This window comes from Plectrocnemia conspersa, unplaced genomic scaffold (assembly GCF_051122295.1).
Source record: "Plectrocnemia conspersa isolate PC_06_02 unplaced genomic scaffold, ASM5112229v1 ptg000009l, whole genome shotgun sequence".
Classification (NCBI taxonomy): domain Eukaryota; kingdom Metazoa; phylum Arthropoda; class Insecta; order Trichoptera; family Polycentropodidae; genus Plectrocnemia; species Plectrocnemia conspersa.
The window spans coordinates 9,094,924-9,121,576 of NW_028277173.1; the positions used below are offsets into that span (position 1 = coordinate 9,094,924).

At 29.3% G+C, this 26,653-nt stretch overlaps 1 protein-coding gene across 1 annotated transcript in view; it reads left to right on the plus strand.

Moving 5' to 3' along the window:
* Nucleotides 1-26,653, plus strand: part of moody (G-protein coupled receptor moody) — a 47,584-nt gene that overhangs the window by 13,607 nt on the left and 7,324 nt on the right. Inside the window, exons 2-8 of the mRNA XM_088191834.1 lie at nt 5,258-5,386; nt 15,260-15,400; nt 16,464-16,634; nt 16,921-17,048; nt 17,166-17,319; nt 19,546-19,784; nt 20,442-20,603. Coding sequence (XP_088047960.1) covers nt 5,271-5,386; nt 15,260-15,400; nt 16,464-16,634; nt 16,921-17,048; nt 17,166-17,319; nt 19,546-19,784; nt 20,442-20,603 — 1,111 coding nt within the window. The 5' untranslated portion in view covers nt 5,258-5,270. The remainder of the gene's footprint in view (nt 1-5,257; nt 5,387-15,259; nt 15,401-16,463; nt 16,635-16,920; nt 17,049-17,165; nt 17,320-19,545; nt 19,785-20,441; nt 20,604-26,653) is intronic.

Consider the following 26,653-nt stretch of genomic DNA (forward strand, 5'->3'; position numbering starts at 1 on the left):
CATTTAATTTCATACGTCCCACGTGGAGCTCACTTGTTCATTTGCCGGGGGAGTAATGGTGACAAATCAACGCACAAGTGACAAAAGCAAACCTCGCATTGTATATAAAGTGCACCTATGGGTGACCCTTGGATCTGTGTAATAACAGCTGCCCACGGTGGGCTACGATGACCGATTCACGGAATCGTAGTCAATTGCCCGTGAACGTATCCGGCACGTTGAACATGACACAACACCTTGAATTGTTATTTTCATTGATGAAGCGTAGTTCGTATTACGGCTATTTTATTGATTCGATATTTTTATATATTTAATACATATAATTAATAATACTATTCCAGGTTAAGAGATTTTATTATATGATTTGTATTTTTTATTCAATTTTTTGTATATGTAAAAAAAATATAAAAAAAAAAAAATAATGGGATAAGTTGTGTATCGTTTCTTTGCACAATAGTATTCGATTTATATTGGAGCACTTACGAAAGTGACAATATTTTTATTCTTATGTTAAATTTTATTATTATATTTTACTATATTAAAAAATAATAATTAGTTCATTGTGGTATATGTATTTATTTAAATTAAATTAAGATCATCTTGACCTTATCGGTTACCACAAAAAATAATCAATATTTTGTATATTTATACTTATCATATTATTACCAAATACTTATTTTTAATTAATTAGTATTCAATTAGCAATATTTTTTCACCAATCGCGCAACGTCTTTTATAAATTCGTGCTGCGTTTTGTACACACGAACAACGTCTCTCAATTGTATTCAAATGAATTCATTCAAAGTGGCCATGGCACACCTACATACTATTGTCAACGTATTGTCCACGTTTTTAATTTAATTAACAACGTAATATCCTTGTCGAGGATCTGCTCCGAACGAACTAAACCCAAAAAATGTATCCAAGTCGTAAAGACTCCTTTTAGTCTCCCCAAGGGATTGCTTATCTCAAATTTTAATTAAACAAGGTCAAGGGGGCACGCTTCGTGAAATAATGTGGAATTGTATTCAATTTCTATTTCAATTACTCCATAGAAATCCTGGACAATGTCTGGTCTGTGTTACGCTCTTGCCCGCTTTCAATTGTCTCCCGTTTTGAGTAAACGTTTGAAAGTTGGCCTGAGTAATTGGATGGGTCAAACGAGTCTTCGATCGTTATATGAAAAAATATGGAGTGTAGAGCACTTGTTGTTAGTTGTGTCATTGTAGTGAGTCATCCGTTACTTTTAGGGTCGATGTGGTTGCATTTCTTCATCAAAGTGAAGCGTCAGACTTGATCAATTAAATTCAATTGCTATAAGACATGTTTGTGTGGAGGGTTTGTAAGAATTTATAGTTGATAAACAGGACCGAAATTAGAAAGCAAATATAATGGTATTTATTACCTTTTAAAAGATACCAATTTAAAGTACCTTTTTTTACTACATTTTATGTAAAAACCCTACACTTTGCAAAATATGCTGCAAGGCTATCAACGTTGTATATGTTACATGTCAAGCTATATTTTTATGGAAATTTTAGTGATATCATATCCAAATACATTTTCACCGGTAGCTATATATATTTTTAGCAAAAATATAATTCATCTAATAAGCGCTAATTAAATTATATGCTGCTCTTCGTAGGTTTTCTTATAAAATTTATAGCTTTAATAAAATTATTTAAGATATCTATGAGTTCGAGAAGCCAACACTTGACGATGGATATGACAGTGATTCGTTAAAAAAATTCGCAACTGCTCGAATCTTTAAGATTACTTTAGAATGTACTACTGTCATTGCTGGAGTACCATCTGTGCAAAGACCAATAACTCACTTCCAATCTAAACCTTGTTTTATAAAATATTTCTGATCTGGTAAATTCCAAATATTTAAAATTTCTTCATGAAATTTACTATCAAACCCTATCAATACAGAACTATTAGATATATAAAGTGACTCGTCGATATAAAAATAAATATTTCGGCCCATTTCGTATAAAATAAATAAATGTAATATCGCAGTAACTGGTCAACTCGTACGTGTGATTGTGTTAGTCCAGCGTGCGTGTGTTTTGGATAAAAAGTGGAAGCTCTGACGTTCACTGTAGTATAGCTTATGAAAAGGATTTTTAAAACATTGACATAAAGTACGTTACTATTCATTTCATAATCAAAGTGAATCACTTAACGTTTATAATATTATATATGCAGACGTTGTCTCAACGTCATCTTGTCGTATTGATAGTTAAATTAATATATATATATATATTAGCGTGTATTCAACAAGTTACAAATATAAGTGGTACAGTATTAAGCATATTATAAGAAAAAAATGTTTTTATTAAAGGTTTAAAATTGTAGTCTCTACTTATCTCGTTCACGTTAATTTATTTTATTGCCCTCTTTAGCTAACTAATTTAATAACATGAGTAATGTATACTTATGTTAATACCGCTACAATTCCTAAGATCACATCCTTCCGATGTGACTCTGGAGATTCCTATCCATTAGGCCAGTGCCAGCATGTGGGTTTTAGGTTCACGACCTGTTGTTTAATTAGTCTCAACACGAACTGCTCCTAAATGGCCAGCTCAGACGGGAACAGCCGCTAAATTATACTAAATTAATACTACCACCACTATGGACACAATGAGAGCTAATTAACTTTTATCCTATTTGGTGTTCAAGCAGAAATAATAAAAAAATCCGTCAAATTGGCTCTCATCCGGCCGCGTTTCAATTACTCCTATAATGTCCGACCATTTTGCGCAAAAATGAAGAAAAATGCTATTCTGACACGACTGAAAAGGATTTTTTGATTTAAGCTTACGATCAAAGACACGAAGTTAATCAATTTGGTCTTTTGTGGGTTGATCTGAGTACATTTGTAAGGTAGGAGCTTTAACGAGTCTTTTGATCCATGACTATTGTTAGAAAATAAATTGATTAGTTGGTGAAATATGTTAATATTGCTTATATAATTCTCAATATATATATTGTTTAATTTATAATAATAATGTATTTACTATGTGTACGTCTTTTAAGATGTTATAGTTAATATAATTATCTACAACTTTTTCAAAAGAAAGCCAAGAATCATTACTATATATGATGTTACATATTAATAGAAAGAATTCAGAGAATATATTGTTACTAAATATATATAATAAAATGTTACTGTATATATTTACTAGATGATGTGTTTTTCCTCTTGTTCATTTAACGCGAAAACTAACGATGCTATTCAGCTCTTAAATGCTTACGGAACAACGCTTTTCTATGATAATCTAGGGAATTTATTGTATGCATAAAATAAGGAGTTAATTGCAAATATCCTCGTCGGTAAAGTGGGTGCTAATTTTTCGTTTAAAATTGCATTAAAAAAATGTTTTATTCAATGGAGCGAGAGGAAATAAAAAGTAATGCTTTCGCTAAAGAAAGCTTTTAATTTTAACATTGATTAGAACATCTATTATCAATAACATTGTACAATAATTTTTTATTTTTAAATTCTAATTAAATGTATTATATATTTTTATACTTATTGATTTTCCCTATGAAAATTATATTTTTTTCATATGGTAAAATAAAATATTGGAAACAGTAAACCATATTTATGATCCTCGTTTATTAGGTATTTTCCAAAAAAAAATCCATTAGGCTTTTTCGGGTCACGTATATACTACCGATCCCATTTTCCTAAATGAAGCAAATAAGCGTTTCGCACATGTAATAGGCACACGTGACATTTTTCCCACCAAAAACATAAATTATATTCACACCACCGAGTTGCAGCATATAAAAATAATATTATATTTGCAAATGAGTCATTTACTTTATTGTATATTAAATGAATCACGTTTTAGCCCGCCAGAGAAAATCCTTATCACAACGTTTCTGTTGGATTTTTTACGTTTTTCGTTAAGAAGTGGATTACGATAAAGCGTTTAGCGCAGACTTTATCCGACGCGTGTCGTTTTCGCGTATGTCGGCTATCTGTGAAAGGGTTTGCAACCTTTTTTTAAATTGTGATTTATGTTGCCTATAACGTGGGTTTTCAGATTAAAACTGGGTACTTTGTTGTTGATTAAAATACAACGTAACATATGTAATACCCATAAATATATATTAAAATATAATTTCCGTTGCCTGTGACTACCGCTACAATTAGAGATATCAGTCAGGATTTTTCCAAAGACTGCTCTATAAAATGAAAGCAAATCTGCCGAATAAAAACTGTAATTTTACATAAGAGGTAGATGTGATGGCTTCCCATCTGGGCCCATTAAAAGCGCCAGATAACCTCAAGGGTAATTTTAATAAAATTGAATAATACCATAACTATAGCAGATTCTACACAAACTTTAACGAGTTAATGTACGCATTTTATGACCAAAACATGTTATGAAAGGGTATATTAAAGCTTTTGTAAAATTACAAACGAAATTTTGTATTATTATTGCTGCTTAAAAATAAGTTTTTTAACAAGAGCACAACATTTATAGTTAATTAGAAGAAAAATAATAAATTAGAACTGAAACATTATTCATTATTGAATGACTAATTTCTTAGAAATCATTACACAAATTTCATTCATCTAGAAAATCATTTAATGAATCATTGTTTAATCAAATATTATTCGAATACAAGTCCACAAATTTAATCAATTTATTCATATTTACTTTGACAAGTCTCAAACAAAGTATGCAATAATGTAATAACCAGACATTTATATATTTGTTCACGGTTTGTAAATTACGCCTTTTCCTTGTCTATTGTTTAATTCCAGTTTTAATCTCAATATGAAACGTTTCATGTTTCTCGGTTTTAACAATAGGACCTGTTGTCTGCACAGAAAAAATATAAAAAAATCAAGAACTGGTTATTTCGTTTTGATGATTTATGAAAGTTAATAATGGCTTTTCTAGTATATTTATTTTATTAAAGTATCCATTCGATAAGCTTGAATACTGTTTCTCTCCATCATATTAATCTGATCCGCTCCTCTGTAATCCAATAATAATTTTAACTTAATCCGCAATATATGTTACTAATAACGCGTATAAGCTTTATTAAGCTCATAGAGCACAGTAATAAAATAATACTAATATAGAAATAGATTAATATACAACATTTTCTCACCTACGTATACTATATTTCATAGCAGTATCTATTATTTTATATATAACTATATATTGACTTATAATCTCGCACGTTTTTAAACTTATTTATTTAGTTATTGTATTTATTTTTGCAGACACTAGAAGAAGATGGAAAGCGTAATAGAGCCACTTACCAATTATCAGCCGTCTGAGCTTTCTTTTTCGTCAGATTGGGCATCTAATGTAAAAAATAATGATTCAACCGATTTAACGGAGCTTTCAAGGTGAGTCATTAATTAAATAAGTCACAAAATGATAAACTTAAATTGAATTTAACAAAAAATTTAAGATATTACCTTTGTGTAAAAAAATATAACTCTTGATGGGATTGCTTTCATGTCTTATCCAGGACTGTTTGTGGTAAGGAATTAATTAAAATAAGACGTTAATTTTATATAAATGGTATTTTTGATATATTAGATTTTATTGGTACAATATTTTTATATGATTTTATGAAATATGGTATATTTATTGTTCGAAATTACTATTTTAATATATTTACTACACAGTACAAATCCTTGTATTTATTATGTCATCCATACAAGACGAAGCACTTAAAATTAATTAACAACATAACGTATTGTTCGTATCTTCGATACATCAATCTCTTGTCAGTGTTAAACCCAAAAGTTTTGCTTACAAGGTTATCGGGCGGAATATTTAATACTTTCTTCCCCATACATACACAAACTCACACACACTCGATTTTGAGGTACAAACTTTCCAAGTGTTGTAGAAAAACTAAAGTAATTACCGACGACCCGTAACTAACGTCTCGGCAGTTGACAAAGAATCGGATCGTTAATCCTTAAGTCAACTATCGATGGAATTTTCTGTGAAAATCAAAAGATTCGCCCAGGAGACTTTCTCCAAAGTCACATTTTGAATACAAATCATACAAAGGTCATTTAGCCCCGGCGGTATCCGGTACTGTTAGGCTAATTAAGCGCAATTAGGCGAATTTAAGACCCAATAATTCTGGACGCAATTGCATTCAATTGTTCCGTTGCGCGAATATCGCCATGTTTGTGTGTCGAGTCGAAAACAATGAAAGCCATAAAGTACGGAGTACAATAACTTGGACCGTTTCGGTTAACGCAATCTAATGGCATACACAATATATGGAGATATTTGAATAGAAATATTATTCATGTTCCAAATTGTTCCGAAATAACATAATAATATTTTATTATTAACACTGAGTCAGTCTATAAAATGTCGAAGTTGCGTCACATAAAGTTGCATGAGCGGTAGTGGAAAAGCTGGCGCAGGGATGAAGTACATCGATTGGCTGGATGATAACTGCATGATTCTGATTGGTCAGTAAGCTTTGCAGCCATGGATACTTAAGCCTGAACTCCGATGAGGGTAGTCACAAGCAGACACTCGAAAAAAGCAGTAGACGCCCGCCGCCCATGGACAACATGCTGTCATGGGCTCTCACATCCTCTATACGAGCACCATCGTAGCAGAGAAGGATCACCATCCGCTACATTATCGCTGCCACGCCACCTACAAGACCTTTGAGTACCTCCCATGGACATCATCCCTACGCCAGCTTCTCCACCACTGCAATTGTAATATATTCTAATAAAACTCTTAACTAGATTCACCTCTGCGTCTTACTGGCTACGTAGTCCTACCCTTAGGGTTCTCAAACCTTAAATTTTTATTCTGGAAAATATTTCACGTAACCCTACTATTAATTCTATATGATGTATCGGAGACTACGATAAAAATAAGTTTTAATTTCTTATAACAGCGAAATAGGTATACGCCTATAGAAAGCAGCATTTTCTCGATGGGCATTGTCCAAGGTCGTATACTGCAACGGGAATCTTATGGATCTGGTGATTTATTATATCCGTGACCGTTTCGCAACAAACATGCCGAAAAATATTTACAGTAAAAATACTTGCGTTTTATTTGTATTTTTTTCGGGTCGTAACGAGGGCTTTTGTATGGTTCCAATCCTTTACGCTATTGTCTTGTTTCCTTGTTGATAAATGATAATTTTGGTCACAGTAAATTAACGAAAGTCTTAAGAATAATACCCCACAAAAGTGACAATGTTTTTGCTTGTTAGTGTTTCAAGACTATTGTGAAATTTTCTAAAATTATTAGAAAAATATGTATTATACATTACGTATTTTTATAGCTATGAATACATATATTAGTATTACTGGGGTTACTATACACTAAACAGCCTTAAATTATTATGAATCTGATTATTTTTTTGTGCAATAAGATTTTTATGTGAAATGTGCTCTTTCTATAAAACATCAGTCTAATGGTCGCAATAGCGACAAGCCCTATAGAGTGAACTTGCCAATAAATAAAAACCATCAAACTATTAAGTTGATGTGTTGTCGAGTAATTTTCGTAAAAGCCTAATTTTTGTTAGTATTTTTATTCTTTTAAATGCATAAAGATTGTTTTTTAAATATATTATTAGATGGCGCTAATAAACTAATTGAGCGACAGCTAAACGGAACTGTAGGATCCTTATCGTGTTTTTTATAAAATACATTTTAGTGGTTTGCCAAATGGTTGGGAAATACCCGACAGATTAGCAATAAAGATATATGTTAATTACAGTATTATTAAATGTGACAAATGTCAATTCCAGTTTTTTTTTAATTTTTCAAGTTTTTAATGACATATAAAATTTCCCTTGAGCGTACTTTGCAAATTAATGCGATGTTTTTATTTCTTCTTATTGATTTTTTTACTATATTTTCAGTTTTAAAATGATAAAAATATTAAGTGAGCTCGTATTATATACAAAAAGCGTCAGCAAGAATTTCTGCTTTACCTTGATCTGTGTTATAAAAAGTATAATATTTACAGTTCTTAACGCCGGAGTTTTCGTGCATTTATTTTTAAGCGAGTTTATTCGGGTTATTTGATGATATGATGATCCACTTGAATTCATAGAATTTCAGAATTTAACTTACCAACTGATTTTTTGGTGATCCATGATAATATGATGATCCATTTGAATTCAGGGAAAATTGAACTTAAACACTTCATCTCCGTATATTATTTTCTTAATTAAGTAAAATACTGCAATTAGCATCATTGCTTAAATTAGATGATTTATTGTATCAACATAAACGTTGACTGGCGCCAGTTTTATATTCACTGATTAGTATATTATGGTGTTTTTGGCAATAAGTTTTGGTATTTTTATTATAAAAAGTTTATTTTGATTGCGTTCAGATATTAAAAGTTTGCTTGAAAATGTAAAAAAAGCCTTCTTTTTATGAATATTTTGATAAATTTCAAACTATGCCCCTGACCATCGCTACGTAAACTACGTTAGACACGTTAACGTTTACATAAATGATAAATCAAGACAACTAATACATTGGGATGAAATTAATCATCTGTGTTCTCAGAAACGGATCTTAATTAATAGTGCGTTAGTCGGTTATATATTTACCGAATGGTTTGAAATTTTATGTATGTGTGTAGGCAGTTAACGTTAACTGATAAATATATATATATGTATGTATACATGGATATGTATATACGAAGCGTAAATTTTCTCGTTTTCCTTACTAGTTAAATCGAGTATAATTTAATATAATTACAAGCACATTAATCAAACGCTTCCAAAACTAATAAGATTATGATGTACAATTTCCGCAATGAAATAAGGGGAATATTTGAAATTACGATACAAGGATTTACTCGGTTGCCAACACGTGATGTGGCAGGATTCAGCAAGCTGTGTGTTTCAAATAGCCGTGCTGATTTCTAATTTCATTTGAGTGATTCATATATTGTGTGAAATGAGAAGCAGCTGCTGAAATAAATCGCTTATTTGGTTATGATTTGATGAATAAATAAAATGTGACAATATGTGTCGTGAATTCGAAGAAGTCGAAAAAATTAGTGAAACAGCACATTTTGTCGCTGATGAGCGTTAGGTAGTATTTAAAATAGTTCCTTTTAAAACAGTTACCGTAAGATTAGACTGTCGAAAATTTTGTGCAATGTGTGTTAAAAAAACAGATTTATATTAATAAATAATAAAAAATCTAAAATATTTTTTGTATTATCTATCTTTACATTTCGAATATCTTTATAATATTTACACAAATTAATATGTTGTGAGAAATAATCTATATTTAATAAATATAACTATATCATAGTTATCTCATCGAAACTTTATTATCGATCGGTACGTTAAAGTTTATGGTTGGCACACAAAGCGGACACGGCCCAATGATTTCGCGCCAATTTACAATGGCGGAACTTCCTGTTGGTCGTAAGTGAGGTGGGCTACGGCCCTCTGCGAATCAAACTTCATTTACCATGGGAATACTGTTGACATCAATACACCATTCAGGTGTATTTAATCAACAAAATTTCCTAGGTCAAACATTCACTCGTAGTAGGGTATCTGCATCAAATTAAGATGACGTTTATTATAATAAAATACCACCATTTCTTGCATTAATTAGTGACTAAAGATCTACAATCAATTGACATGACAAAAAGCGCATAAAATACCAATTAAATGTTAATAAAATAAGGTAAATTCGAAATGTAATAAAACATTTTAACCGTATAAGAAAAGAATATGTTTTTTCGTTTAAATGGGACACCACCGCACCGTGGGAAACTTAACAGATTGTCACAGAGTATCCGACATATTTCCACGTGGGAAACGCGAATCTGTAACTGGGATAATGATTAATACACTGGGTTATTTCACGCATAAAGAAGAGATAAATTACTCGTTGAAAATAAATATTCGATATTTTAAGAATTAACGGAAAACACATACCACAAATGATATTGAATACTATGAATTATATATTGACGATAATAATATGATTAGATGCAATTCTAATTTCAGACATACAGCTTGTGTATATTATAAAATATATAAATTATATTATTAAGATAAAAATTACAAAAATGTGACTGGATTATAGATAACATGGATGTTAATATGATATGGAACAATATTTAAAAAAATATTGTTCCATATCATATTAACAATACAAAAAAATAGTAAAATAAAAAGTCAATATAATTTTAAAACAATATCAATACAACCCCAAAGCCGTGGTTTAATGATGATCTTAAAAATTCTTTAAAAAAAAGAGATGAGTCATACAAAATATTTTAAATAATAAAAACAAAACGAGCAGAATATAAAGTCCTAAAAGAAAAATAAAAAACATAGCAACAATGTAAAAATATTACAGTCAAAGCATTAAGAATAGTTAAAAAATGGTATGAAAAGTCGATAGATGAAATTAAAAATTATTTAATTCTACTCAGAAAAACGACATAATGAATAGGGAGATTGATGGATATATAAAGATCCTCTTATTATAGAAAAAAAAATTAGTACATTTTACATTGAGGGTATACAAGTGATTGTGAACTCAATACCTCAGTATAATAATTAAGTACAAAACAATAATGAAACATTCAATGTAAAATTTAGTGAATTTAAATCAGTATCCTTAGAAGAAATTCACAACATAATTTGTAAATTAAAAAAAGGAACTAGTACTAATGGATTAGATGTAAATATAATTTAGTAAATAAAGGGATTCAGAGAAAAACATTCTAACATCTGAGACTGCATTACAAGTATTGATTTAATGATTGGTTGTTGGACAAGGATACGCATAAAATCACTGGAGCAGTTTTCATGGATTTCAAGGAGGCTTTCGAAACAATGGACATAATAATAATGTTGAAGAAATTAGAGAATATCGGTATTGAAGTATTCATTTATATGGATTAAATTGAAAATTGTAAGAAACTTCAATTCTCAACAATCATTTAGTACACACAATGTATATTGCAATTCCGAGGGTGTGCAGCACAAAATAAAAAATTTGAAAGTTTGTACATGTGAAAGTTTTGTGGTGTGCCATCTCACAAAAATAAACGTATTAAACTATATGAAACCGTGAAAAACTATTGGTGATAGTTCCTCTTGTGTTTATATATTGTATTTAACCTATATTTAATTTTGTGAAATCATTATTTTTGGTATTATTTTTACATACCTATGTGTCAGTTTTCATCCAATGTTTGCTAGTATCGTAAATGGAGAGTTTTAAAATTAAAATTTCACTACATTATATTTTGTCGAATTTTGGTTTTCTATTAGCAGATGAGATATGATCTTTTGTGCATTTTCTCAGTTATTTAAATCTTAACACATTGTTTTCGGCCTTCTTTTGCTTAGAAAGCATCCTCTAAAAATGCTTATATTATCTGCTAATAGATTAACATGAGCATCAAAAAACTTATATCCTTGACTTGATATTCTAGAAAAAAAAGTACCAGTTAATATTTAATTATTATTGTATAATAATGTGCTTCATCGTACAGAAGTGGTAAACGATTTCAGAGAATCACAGATTCAAGAGAATCACAGATTCCATTAATATATAAAGAAACATATACAAAAAGCATCTCAAATGTTTGTATTTGTTTTATGTGCAGCAATTGAGGAGATAGATGTCACTGTGCACCTTGTATAATCACCTAGTTCGCAGTATTCTCAAGCATACTTATCTGGTTTGGTGGCCAAATAGTGTGGATGACTTACTTTTAATAAAAAATATCCAAAAAAGAGATTGGCGTTAAGACTCAGATACCTTTGCATTAAGGAAAATAATTCCCACAAAATTCTTACAAGGTATGCTGGAATATGATTCCCTCGAGTCGCGTCGACAAGTGTATTTGGAAAACTGCTTCAAGTTGCTAGTGTAAAATTTTTACAACCCGGATATTCTAGTAGAACTTCGCTTTGTATGCCACCTAATTACCAATCTGTCGCATAGTAATAATTTTCTCCTTTAAAGATACTCACAATTGGTGGACGTATTGTGTTTTAATTTATCTAATTGTTCATTAAATATATTTTTTATGTGTTGTTTTTTGTGCTTTGTCGTAAATCTATTATGCTCTGCAAATGTATTTAAATAAATAGATTAAAAATAAAACAGACGCAGCTGAATATTATTATTAAAATAATTAAAATTAAATACAAGCTTTCAAAAGAACAAGGTTAAAATTGTGATTAAAAGTTATTTTCTACCACGACAACGCCCAACCACATCTTTTTTTATCTTCCGTTCTAACTTTGTAGGCGTAGGCTCAATTATTTTACCAATTCCCAGACTGTTTAATCTGAGAATCAGTGACATCTATAAAAATAATTATAAATTATTATCTGTATTAAAATTTATTATTATTATATATATAGCTAGGGCCGGTTTTTAATAATAGCGAATTTTTATAAATAAAAATTTTAGTCTATTGCCGTGACTCGAACCCGCGACCTCTAGTTACCAGTCAAAATCGTACGGATTACTATTCCGACCTTAACGTCCCAACAAAACTCATTTATGGTGATGATATCTTAATAAAAATACATTATTACTGAAGTTAATTGCTGTTTAAAATTAGATTAAAATATTTGTTTTTTATACTCCATATATATATATATATAATTTTTAATTACTTTACTACAGATAGATAATTATTATTCACACTACTAATACATGCAAATTCCCTACATGAAATTTTCTCCCCAGGGTAGGCATAATAAACCTTTTTTTTACAAACGGTTGCTAAGTGTAGAAATATACACTCATTTGCGTTAATTACCATAGCAACAATTTGTCAAAATCACCAAGCACTTTGACGACTTAGCAAATTTATACCCAGTAGTCAGTACTCGCGAAGAAAAACTTTTTAACTGAAAAAAGACGCCAGATGCTCACTTTGAACTGCTGTAAAAAGAAATTTGTGTTATCAAGTAGGTAGTCTAGTAAAAAATAACAACCTATAGCAACGATTAGGATAACGTTAACGTAGTTACACAATACTCTCTCAAATTGAAAACTGCTATGTTTTTTTTATTATTATCGGTATTCACCCAACCCACGTTTGTTCCAAAGCGCGTATAGGCGTTCTTATTGTGTATGTGTTTTTATGAATTATATACTCGGAAATTTGCCAGGTTTCTGTTTACGTAAAAAGCGCTTTAAAAAAGTAGAACACCTGCGAGTAATTCCATATATTGATTGATCGTATATGTATATTTTTATTCTGTTTTCGTAACATTACGTATTCATGGTTTTCGCTTTTCTAAATCAAATTCCGTTTAATGGCTACCAGTTGATTCTTTCATCAGGAAGACGTCCGAGGACGTTAGTTCCGATAGAGTACGTTTTTATGTGGTATGTATGAATAAATGTTTGTCAAAGCTTTTAGAAAAATTGTGTCGTGACACACCGTATGAATATCCTTCATTTTTCACGAGAGCAAATGCAACGCTATATGCTTAGATGATATATCTGTGTGAAATGCAAGATGAGATTGGCGTACAGACATACCTAAAAACATATTAAATTTATTATTTTATATATTTTAACTAAATAGCAATAATTTTTCATTTTATACTTTAAAAGTATATAAATAAGAATCGATAACTCAAATTTATATTAATAAATCTTATGTAGCTTATTTGTAATAAACGTATAGATCCGTGTGTAACGTATTAAATCATTTCTTAAATAATATTAGTTCTATATACATATATCTAAATTTTGCTACATGTCACAATAAATTTGGCAGATTATACAGTTTGGTTTTTCTTTTTTATTAAAATTATTTAGTAATTATATTTTCCAATATCAACGCCGCTTTATTTATGTAGAATGTAGTGATACTTCATAAAATGGAAATTATCTATTTTTGAGTTTTAAAAATTGAGTTTTATTACATTGCAATAAAAACGTTTTATTTTTCAAAAAATTGTTTGTCGGTCTTTTTGTCTTGAAATGCTCTTTTGATGTATATTTTGCATTTTCATTTCATCAGTTTTACTGAGAGATGATGTAGAAGCTATGCTAAAATAATATGATTTTTTAAAGCATAGTATTAATTTTCAACATTTATTATACTTGTAATATATTAATTTTACACACTTTCGAGTTATTAATATAAAACATCTGGAAATTGTTAAAATTGTGTTACTAAAGAGTGTTACAGCTGGTATATATGTAAATATTTAGATAAAGTTTACGACAATTTGTGTTGCAAGACATTTTACGCCACAATTCTGAGTAAGAGCATTACATGCTAATTGTGCCTAATTGTCGACGAAAGGGTGAAAAATTGAATAAAAATAATTTTACAATATTATTATGATTTATATATTTTTATTAGGTTCTATTTTTATTTTACCTTAAATATATTATTTGATTTCTTTATATTTTTTCTATTATACAATCGAAAAAAGTGTATCTTTTATTAAATGGTTTAAAAAATTGACCATGACATATATAAAAAATTAGTAAAAATGCGGGTTACACCATAAAATTCTGAATATATCTTAAAATGCTTAACAATGTATTATTTATTCCGGTCAAGATGTGGATGTTTCGTTATTATGCAAATATTGGAATGCCTCTCCTGAAAATCTATTAATTTTGTATTGTTACAGTGCTCTTCAGAACTGTTTTATATAAATTAATAATAAATTATCTATTTATTAATAATATATTATTTTAAATGTACAATAGGCAGCAATGTGTCCCACGCATAAAACACTCACACCTGTATCGTTATACTTTTTCAACTAATCACTTTTTCATTATACTAATCTAATTATTAGATCGTTACATATTCGCTAGTTTTCCCCATTTGTATAACATGTATCGTTTTAAAACTTTATTTGTTTACTTCCGAACCACCCTGTGACTCGTAGGGCAGGCGTGACGTGACAAGGGTTCGAATACTGTTTCGAAGCTTTCGCAAAGCTGCATGCAGGTTTCGTTTGTTTCGAAAATTGTCAGGGTTCACCTAATTTAATTTTCAAAGTACAAAACCGTTGCTGTTGATTAATCTTCTCTTTATATTTATATAAAGTTATATCTACAAATTGGGGACAAAACACTATATATAAAAATAGAGAATGATTGAGCTTTCGTTTGGTGACGCTCAATGTTTTTCAAAACGGTCTCGAAGATTTCATTCATGAAAGTAGAACGAGACTGAAATAAATAATACGATTTTTAATATTGTTTTATTTTATATTGCAGTTTTTCAAGACCATTGCTTACAACGGCAGCTGTTCTGACAGTAATTATAATGATCGTCGGAGTATTAGGCAACTTATTGACAATAATCGCTTTACTAAAATGTCCTAAAGTCAGAAATGTGGCGGCTGCATTTATTATTAGGTATGTATGTGTAATGATTTTTTGTAACTTTCTGCATTCATAAATTGATATATGGTTATATAAAATAATGCTTTAATTAGTAATATTAACTCAATAGTCATAAATATAATAAATTGTTTCTTTAAAAAATATAAAAAATATATATTTGATTAAAATGTTTTATTAAGGGCTCAAAATTATAATTACGGGTTTTTGTAGTAAAAATTGTTATTATATGTATTTTTTTAATCGTATATAGTCGATTTTTTTTATTATATTTATGTGTTAATTATTATTTTGTTAGTTTTTTTCTTGCACATGTGATTTTTTGTTGTATAAATAAAAAAATGCATTTAATAAAAATTACTCTATAAAGTTATAAAATACATAATTTTACATAAAAATTATTTTAAAAAATCTATAAATTTAAAATTTTGTAGTAGTGCTAGACAAAAAAATTTAAATCATAAATATAAAAGGAAATGTAATAAATAAAAAATTTAGTATGCAAAAGATTTTTTTAGACACATTTAATATATCTAAAGGAAGAGTGGAGACCTATTCGAAAAAAGTATGAAGTGTTGAAATAAAATAGGAAAGTAAAGAAATAAATTATTATATTTTTTTCTTATTACAATTAAACTCTTGAAAACAGGAAATCTACATATTTATAAAATCATTGCTATTGAAAGTGTGGTAAGTCCACTGAGTCCTATTAAAAACATGTTTTTATTTAAGTAACGCGTTTATTGCTTATGAAATTTTCATCGAAAAAGTTCTTAAACAATATCAAAAAATTTTAATTCAAATCAAACGCAAGCCATTAATTATCCAACAATAACATAATATGGACTTGCCCCACTTTCAAAAGCAACGGCTCAAATATACTTATGATTTTGAAATGTGTACTATTCTTATGAATTATTATTTATTCCATTGCATAATACATTTGAGTATGCCTAAGAAAAGGAGCTACAAAACATTGAGTCAAACAAAAATATCTGTTATAATTTTATTTAATTAAAATAAAGATGTTGTACCCTGCGCATTTGATTAAATTTGACTAATTATGAATGGTTTTCAGTTTGTGCGTAGCTGATTTTGTATTCTGTCTGTTCGTGCTGCCTTTCGCTATTTCAAGATACACTTCTGGAACATGGAGTCACGGTACAGCCTTGTGCAAAATAATTCCATTCATGAGATACGGAAACGTTGGCGTGTCGTTGTTAAGCATAGCTCTGATAACTATTAACAGGTATTGTTTTTTTTAATTTAATCCATAAAAATTAAATTCTTACATATCCTATCAACAAATCAACACCGCTTTACCTTAGCATATAAAATAATTATGTCCATTAATAAAATGATAATATAGTATTTTTTTTCTATAAATTCTTATTGCATAAAATAAGTAATGAATATTAATAATAATTGTATGAACAATGATAAATTAAATTATTGCTATATTTTAATTATTAACATTAAGTAAATACTAGTATTTATTAAGCAAACATTAATTATTTTTATAATAATATTCTCAGGTATATTATGATCGCTCATCATGGGATATATGCCAGAATATATAAGAAAGGTTGGATTGCCGCTATGATAATATTTAGTTGGCTCTTCAGCTATGGAATGCAGATACCCACTCTTCTGGGTATTTGGGGTGAGTATCGAAATAGATAGTAATGTTTGAATGTCAATAATTCAACTCTAATATCTTTAAATAAACTTTAGTATAAGCTAAACAGTGAAATATTTATATATAAATAATATATTCAAGGCACTTTCGGCTACGATGAAAAGCTTGGCACGTGCTCCATCAACGAAGACAAATATGGCAGATCTTCGAAAACGGCTATGTTCGTAATAGCTTTTCTGGTACCTTGCATCATTATCATAATTTGCTACGCAAGGATATTTTGGGTCGTTCATAGGTAAGTAATTTAAATTATACATTATAAAAAAATATTTGAAGGATTTCTCGCAATTTTTTTAAGCAAACAAGCGTTACTTTGTGTCTGGTTTTGTGCTTAAAAGCACAAAGCTTTATTGTTGAAAATACATATGAAAGGACTTTGATTTTTATTTAATATTAATATGACATTGTTCAATTATTATAAAAGAGCTTTTAAAAAAAATATATTACAGGTATCACTTTCATATATGTCTTTATTATAAAATAATACAAAATAATTATTTTGGAACAGATTCTACATTTATGTTATAACCCGGAAACCACACATGACGTACATCATAACATTATTAGAAAAACCATATCATAAAATTTAGCCGAAAATATGATAAATGATATTTTATAATTTATGTCAAAATCTGTTCCGCTTATCATTTTTACATATTTATTTTTTTATTTAAATTAAATTATAGATCACTCCAATGCATCACGACGGTCAAAAAAATAAACAATATATTGTATTCTTATATTACTACAAAATTTAATTATATAATCTAAAATATAACTCTAATATTGCATGCACATTTTGTGAACCACTTAAAGTTATATAATTTAATCAAAGCCTCTTTGATTTTAAGTATTTTTTATAGGATTTTTATTCTTATTTCAAAATAATTTTTAACCCTTATTGTACATAAAATTAAATAATATATTTAAGGACCATTTTCCTCATAATTATTAATCTAATCATTTTTAACATATAAACTTTTGAGCATGTTCTTTATAAGTATATAAAATTTTATGGTTTAAATTAGCTTTTTCGATAAGTAGGGTTTTATATTTTTATTTAATTTACTTATTAAAAATATTTTTTTATTTATTCTACTCCTACCTAAAAATATTTAATAATAATATCAGCCAACATCGATCAACTTCAACTTTAATCTCAAAACATTCCCTCGTCCCGGATAAAACTTTTGGCGTGTCATTGACTTTTTATTTAACGTGAAATTTTAACCGCCAGACGAAACTTAGCTTAATTGCTGACGGCGTTTGTAAGGATTTGTACCCTTCAAAGTTCGCAGAGAGCTTTCTCTAAAGCTACCTCTGCAAAACGCTTAGAATTACACAAACACATTTTATAAAAATAAAATATAAATATAACACATAAAAAATCGAGAAATATTCGATATCGTTATCACTGTGTGTATTATAAGTTTTATGATTTATCTTATCGGATGTTTATGATGTCTTATATAACTAGTTTTCCCACAATATGACTTTTCTTGCTTGTTTACGACGAGGCATAAAGTAACGACTGGAGGTGGCCGTAAAAATGAGACTCGGAGCTTTTTAAAACTAAAAATATGTGAGAGCTTTTATTGCGCTTTTATCACAAAGCACTATTTCGTTTGCCTATTTAAGCAATAAAAATAAAAAATATATCTGATGCACTTTCGTGTTAATGATTAATGAATGCATCTAAATATAAATGAATAAATATGAAATATATTATAATATTAGGTTAATCATTCTTGGATATGTTCATTTTTATGCTTTCTTTTTTGCATAACTTTGAACTATAAAAATCATTACTACTAAATTATAGTTCATTATTTTTTTATACTCTAGCCATCGTAATATACATGATGATGAAAAGCTTTGATTGGAATAATAATCAGATTGATTTTATTGTCTTATCCACATTCTTGACCTCTAAAATGTTAGTTACCCTGTGCATTTTATTTTCTCTGAAAAGCCCTGTTTATATGATAATTACTACTGATCTTCCATATACGAATAAAATTAAGAAACGCCATTGCTTATACATTTCGAACTCATGTCTTATAGACACACCACTGATGTATCGTTCTGGTTGAATCCATTTGTCAAAATGGCTTTCACAATTATAAAATGTTTGAAAGCATCATATAATATTTTAAACACAACAAAGTCGTAAATTAATTTGCAGCATTGCAAATTTGTCGTCTTTCTGCAGACTAGCGACCCAAATTTGGTCCGCAACATGCTGCAAATCCATCCCTGTATTTTACGGCATTATAAACTGATATAATGGCATATGCAACGGTCACTTTAAACATATAAAATTTTACAGCTAACATTTTTTTATCTTTATTAATTTAATTATAAAGAAGATAAATTTTATAACACATAAAAGAGTGTTTAATATTTTTCAAGCTTATAACTAGTTTTCTTAATATATATATATATATATATATTTTTACAGTTCTGAAATGAGGATGAGGAAACACAATAAAGCAGCTCAGAAGACTGCTAATTTATCTCCCATTGCGACAATCAGCGGTACACCATCTTTGGCCAAAGCCAGAGATCACAGAGAGTTGAAAGCCAAGAGGAATGAATGGAGAATCACGAAAATGGTCTTGGCCATTTTCTTATCGTTTGTAATCTGCTACCTTCCTATCACCATCATCAAAGTGACAGATAAAGACGTAAACTTTCCAGGTAATAATTTACATTCTATTTGATATAAATATAATATATTGCGTGGTAATTTAACTCCTGGATTGACGCTTAGTTATTGGAGTCACTTAAAATTGAACCAATAATATAGTAGCATAATATATAATAAAGTTCGCACAGCTGTTAGTTTAATTAAGTGAGCCATCGCAACGAAATAAATTATTGAGAACTGCGATTGAAAGTTTTAAACGATCTAAAGATAATGCTACAACGACCCTTTAAAAGAATCGTAGATTAGTATAATATTAATAAGGTTATGATTTGACATTTTTTTCATAAAACGAGGCGTTGTTGAGATTAATTATCCACCATATTCATATGATTTTTACACTGTAACACGTTCTTAACTTTCAATGAATAAATATTAAAGTTAAAAGGGAATAATTTCCAAGAATTAAAAAAAATGTAACCGTTGAATTGAAAGCAGTTTTTTCAAACGCTTTTTTAACAATATGAAAAAATCCTTTGAACTTTGTAATAAAATAAATATTCATTATATTTCATTTCACATGAATTGTGTCATTTTTCATTAAGCCATTCCAGGAATTAAATTGCCAAGTCTAGTATTTAATTATGTACATTATTTAAAATAAAGGATTAAGCTATTTTTACAGTTAAATATTCTTATTTATTTTTTAGTTTTAAACATCATGGCCTACATGCTACTATATCTGTCTGCTTGCATAAATCCAATCATATACGTAATTATGAACAAACAATACAGGCAAGCTTATAAATCAGTGATTTTGTGCAAACATCCAAGACTCATCTTCACTCCAGCTCCGAGCAGTAAAGGTGCTGGTATGTATAGAAAACTATTTTTAGACATAATATATCTAAGGCTTCGTGTTTTATTTAAATTAGCTATTCAATGTTATTTTTATCTCATTTGAATGCCGAAACGATTCGGCAAACATCGTTGGGAGAAAGGTTGAAAATTGGCTGAATTTTCATATATACTCGGCGCCTCTATTATTGTAGGCTCAGTCGGTGGGAAAAATAAAAATTTTCACGAGCTGTTGATTCGTTTTAATTGCCAGGTCATTGACGTGGCTTTATTTTCTTGGCAATGAAAGCAAAGAGCAGAGAGTACAAAGTAAACAAAAAAATCAATCATAATATAATATTTGCAGTCAAGATTTTTTATGAATCAAATTAATTTGCATTTTCATATATTTGATAAAAATACAAAAAATATTGCCTTTGATATGAAATTTTTATCTCGTCGAAGATATTAAATTTTATATAAAAAAATATATACATTTTTTCGTTAATATTTACTTATGTATCATATACATATGTATTCTCACAAAAATAAATATGTAAATGCATATTGCATATATGAATAATGTAAAACGGAAAATAACAATCTATCTTGGGAAATGACAGAGAGTTCAAATTCATGGTGTGGAAAACGAGAATTTTTGAATCACTACCTAAAATATTATATTATTGCTTTAACTTAACAAAGACACAGTTTACTTAATTTTTTATCATTATAAAATTTAATTGATTTTGTAATCAAAACTTTTATTTATTTTTCAGTCTGTCTAATAACATTGCTTAAAATTGACAATTATATACAAAAAAATTAAATTACTATTAAATAAAATTAAATGTCAACAATTTTCAGTGATGTACAATTTGCTCAATTATTATATACGTGAAAACTTTCAGTCTAGTGATTAATACTTACTTATAGGCAGGGTTTTATTTGTTATGTAACGCGGTGGAACGGCGTTCCGGCACCATTTTAATCGTATTTTTAATGTTAAAAAGCATTGACAATCTGTGTAACATTTCATTTCTATATTTTTACGTAAATATGACGTCATTATTTTCATTTTCCTTATTTTTAAGTATAAAAGCTGAACCCCAAGTTTAAACATGTAAGAAAATTCCAGTTACTTCTCTACCACCGCGCCGGTCCTACTAGAAATAATACCAAAACAATAATAGAAGCGACGACAAAAAATATGGCAATATTAGTAGTGTGGCGACCACACAAATAGGTCCAGATTCAAAAGAGTAATTGTATCATTGTTATTGACCATGACCAAAAACGTTAGACAAATATCATGGCATAAGAAGGATTTCTTTTGACCACACAACACGAGTCGTTTAAAGAATCTCTTTTGTGACAAAACGGTACGGATGCAATCAATCACCACATCGCAAACCCTTTCCGAAGAATTCGAAAGTCTGGACAAGCAAAAAACTCTACGAAGCGTCTGCAGCGATTGGCTAGGAAATTGATGCACAATCGCGATTGGCCAGCAGGCGTGCAACCCCTAAAAGATATAAGCTCGGACTCTGAGGAGGAGAGGGTAGACGGCTGAGGCACCAGACAAGAGACGGCTCAGACAGCAGAGCCAGCGACGCAGATGACCAAGGAGCCAAGATCTACCAGCAGCCATCCGGAGGAACCAGCTACGCGCCCTCACCGACATATTTGAATATTACACCTGACACTCGCCGCACGCAGCCACAAGAGTCCAGAGCATCATCTACTGCCATTACCACCTGCGCCACATTCACCTTCATCGCGAGAAACGTCACGCCGTAATCGTCCATTTGTCACATGTAAATAACACTTAATAAAGCAATCCATCTAGGTTCACACAAGAGTCTCAAACACTCCTAGGGCTACGCCTCCTAAAGTATGATAATAAGCTATAGAAAGTATGGATGAAAAATATGGAAAGGCTACAATTTAATTGACGATATTTTTTACAATATCATGATTTTTAATGAGTGAGAATCAAATGAAAAACATCTAAACCAAATTTTGACCAATAGGAGAGCGCAAAAAACGTCAAAAATCCACGTCAAAAGCAATAAAATCGACGCTGTCGCAGTGGGATCGCTCGTTACCGAGAAAATTACGATATCAATAACAGTCCTAAATATGGGAGATCAACAAAGATAGTCTATGATATCCTGGCTGCATTAAATCCTACTCAAATTATTCATCAGCTGGCCAAGAAAAAAATTCACACTAATTGAGCGAAAAAACAAATAGGCGCGTATCCGCATATCCCAGAACATCTAGATTTTGAAGCTGAGTCACCTTTTCTCAAGCAATTAATAATTAGCTACCCAGCAAGCAAGTAGTAAAACCTACTTATTTATATAATAAAAATTCTAATTTCATCAAGGTGTTTTAGTACAAGTCCTGCGTCGTTTATTATATAGTTTAATTAATTGAAAACCTTTAATGTAACAGCGACACCAAGTTTCTTAATATGAAGTTCAAATAGTTTTTTAACTTCAAGGAAAAATTTTCAACAATGAAAAATTGACGATACGAACGAGCGGCATGACAACGAACCTGCTGGAAGAAGTGTTGCAAGTTGTAAACTTTGAAACTATACTATGTGTATGCTTTTAAATCATAATTCAAGAACAAAGCAAGCTAACAGATTTACTATAATTTTATGAACAATATAAAATTTATAAACTACAAAATTTCAATTGCTGTTATTTATTAAAATAAATTAAAATAATATTCAATATACGTATTTAAAGTCTTATACATAAAATATAATATATTCCACCAGAAATGCACGCGGATGATGCAAATTTATGATCGCTTTTAAGCATCTTAAAACCGGCGGTGCAATTTACTTTATTTATTGTCTGGCATTCAAATTGTCGGGCTTTCGTCGCTTTTTGAGACCTATTATAGAACCTACTTGCAAGCTTACTATCCGTTATCCAAGTGTCTCTTCCCTTAGAGTGGAGTGTCCTTAATGGAGTCATTCATCATGCATATTTATAGGGGGAAGGCCTATTATTTAATGCTGCGAATGGTTGAAAATATGCGTCCAGGCCCTTTGACAAATGCACACTGTTACTTTTGCGTAAATATTTTCAAAAAAACGATGAAAGCTTTTGTGAGCTTTCGATCGATATTGTACAAGCGTGGGCTACTTGAAAAATGAGTTTTGCCAATCGTTCAATTGCTTCGTAAATATTCTCTTCCGAGTGTGTGTTTTTGACGTTTTTTATTATCGGATAAATTATGTTTTGGGACTTGATAAATTATTTATATCTTTGTTTGACTGACGGTTTCGTATTTTTTTGTAAATAAGGGTTTAAAGCTAATTAAATTGCAAACAACTGGCTTTTATTGAACCGTGGATAATTTTTTAAAACAATCCATGGCGAGTGTATTTAAAATATTCATTACTTAATATCTAAACATGGTTAAATCTTTTACAAATACAATTGATTCAGTCAATTATACTGATACATATCACGTTTTATAGGAATAAAATAGTATGCAACTAGACATATTTATAAAACGCACCAATTATTAAATTTTAACAATATTCGTAAAAATGATTTGTAATGTGTTTCTCATAGATTTAAAATTATAAACAATATTTCATCTTAAAATACAAAGCATGTCAAGACTTGTTGGAATATAAATATAGTATATATGCTCCATTTATATTTATGATACAATAATGATTTTATAACTTTATGATACTACACCCCTATTTTAATAAAAATTCTTGGCGCCCCCCCTGATTTCATAAAATTATTTAAACATATTTTTAAATAGTAATAATACGTGTTCCTTCTAAAATCGAAAAAAAAAGATGAAAGTTTATTTTATTGTCGTGTTACCGATGAAAGGACTCGGGGTTATTTTTTCACCACAAAACGAGATTGATATTTTAATTTTTTAGCAGTTAATGCTGAAAATCTTTGTATAGCATTGTCTTTGATTTAACCAGAGTTAAACTAGATTTTGTATTTCTGTATAATTTTATCAGTTATCAATCCAAATGCATTATATTTTTCATCGACAAATAGATTATGTGCACAATGCAAACTTTGAAACCATGATTATTAAAATAATGTTGAAAGTATATTATCAAACCTTGCAAATATTAAAATAAAAGTTTTGCTAATCCAAAACTTCTGGTGCAAAAAATATTTTAAAGCGGAAATATATTTTTTTGTAATTTGATTGCTTTTACATTGTCATTGTGATTTTTGCATTGATTATTTTATTCACTGAGGTAAAAAATAAAAATAAAAAGGTAATTTTAGAAGTTTATTTATCGTTCCTAAATAAATTTGACCCTTATGTTTTTTTTTATCGGGAGGAAGTCGTAATTTTTCCTTAAAGTTTAAAAGCTCTTTGAATCGTAAATGCACGAAATAGCCAACGCACTTATTTATAGTATAAAAATGAGGTGTATTTATCTTTCATATACTTACACAACTTAGCATTTTGTAAAAATATTCCTCGCTCACATTTTTTGCCATAAGATAACTTTGGGTGCTTAATTTTTAGCTTATGCATTAAAACCTGTAGTGTGTTTCGACATTGACTACGAATCCAATACAGTTATTTCACTTTATCTCATTTCTATAAAAAAATGTGAATTACATTAAATATTTCATTGCACATAGCTTTGTCAGAAATTCAGTTTAAAAATGACATACATCTTTTCTGTAACATATCGTACATATGCAAGTAAATACATGTATTGCAAATTTTTTACACAGTCAAGATGATTGCCAAGATCTACAGTTATGTCGTCCATTTTTCTTTTCCTACTATATTATTAGCAAACATAGCTGCTGACAAAACAATATTTTCTTTTATAGTATATGTTTTTACATTTTGTTATTCTGTATGAAATTTAATATGGTGCTGCTAATACATTTTATAGGACAGAAAATATTTTTGAGCACATTTTACTTTGTATATTAATGTCATCAATTTTTTAAAATCTATGGCTTCACTGATGTATTTAAAACGCATAATTGAAAAGTGCCGTTTTAATTTACATGATTTCATACTATCTCTAGTCAAACCATTCATACAAACGAAACATATTGTTTTTTTCCAAGCCATTTATCACAATACCTGTGTTTTATTTTCTTGATATATGTATTTATTTATTTTAAATGTATTTTTCTCATAACTAGTCAAAAAAAAATGTTTCTTTAAAAAGATTAGAAATAAATCTATGACAAACGATTTAATGTTAAACTTCTCGCTTCCTCTTTTAAATAGCTCGCGCTCTTTTTGTGTATATATATATATATGTGTGTGAGGAGCTTTAAAAACGAATTAAGATGCCTTAAACAAATTAAATCAGGCTAGACAAAATTACATAAATCTAAAAATGTAATTTCCGACTATACGATTTAACAGCAATAATTCATCCCACACCGCCTGTCAAGATTTTAATAAGATAACTCAGTCTCTTTATTTTGACTAAATGTATTTTTATCCATCATGATCAAAATAAAAATACATGTTTATAAATACATTTTATATAAATATCTTCTAGAGAGCAATCTGAATTACTTAATACAAAATATCGTATTTGTAGACCTATAATTGAAATTTCCGTTAACCCATTTATATAAAAAAAATCGCCAGGGTCGTTTAATTAACACGATCTGGGCAGCATTTCGTCAAAAATCTACCTACTTCCTTTCGGTCTTGTTGTGTAATTGATCACCGGGCTGTGTTCATTAGCGGCGAAATTAATCTCGCTCGCTTCCGATTAATAATTTGGTGGATCAGGGCCGCACCGGGCGGCCATTGTTGCCCGGGCCAGCGGCAATTTCTCGCCAAGCATCGAACATCAATCATGCGGACACAATGCGTTGGTTTCACACGCGCGACTCACTTTGCGAGAGTCTGTATGTTTTTCATTCGGAAAATTAAAGGAAAATTTGTATTATATAAAAAAAATTTAACTATTTTTATTATTCATTAAAAGAAACCGAATAATATTTAATATAAATATTTTTTTAATCCTAATTTATTTTACATTTCTGATCGCCTCTTATTAATAATTTAGTTATTAATAAAT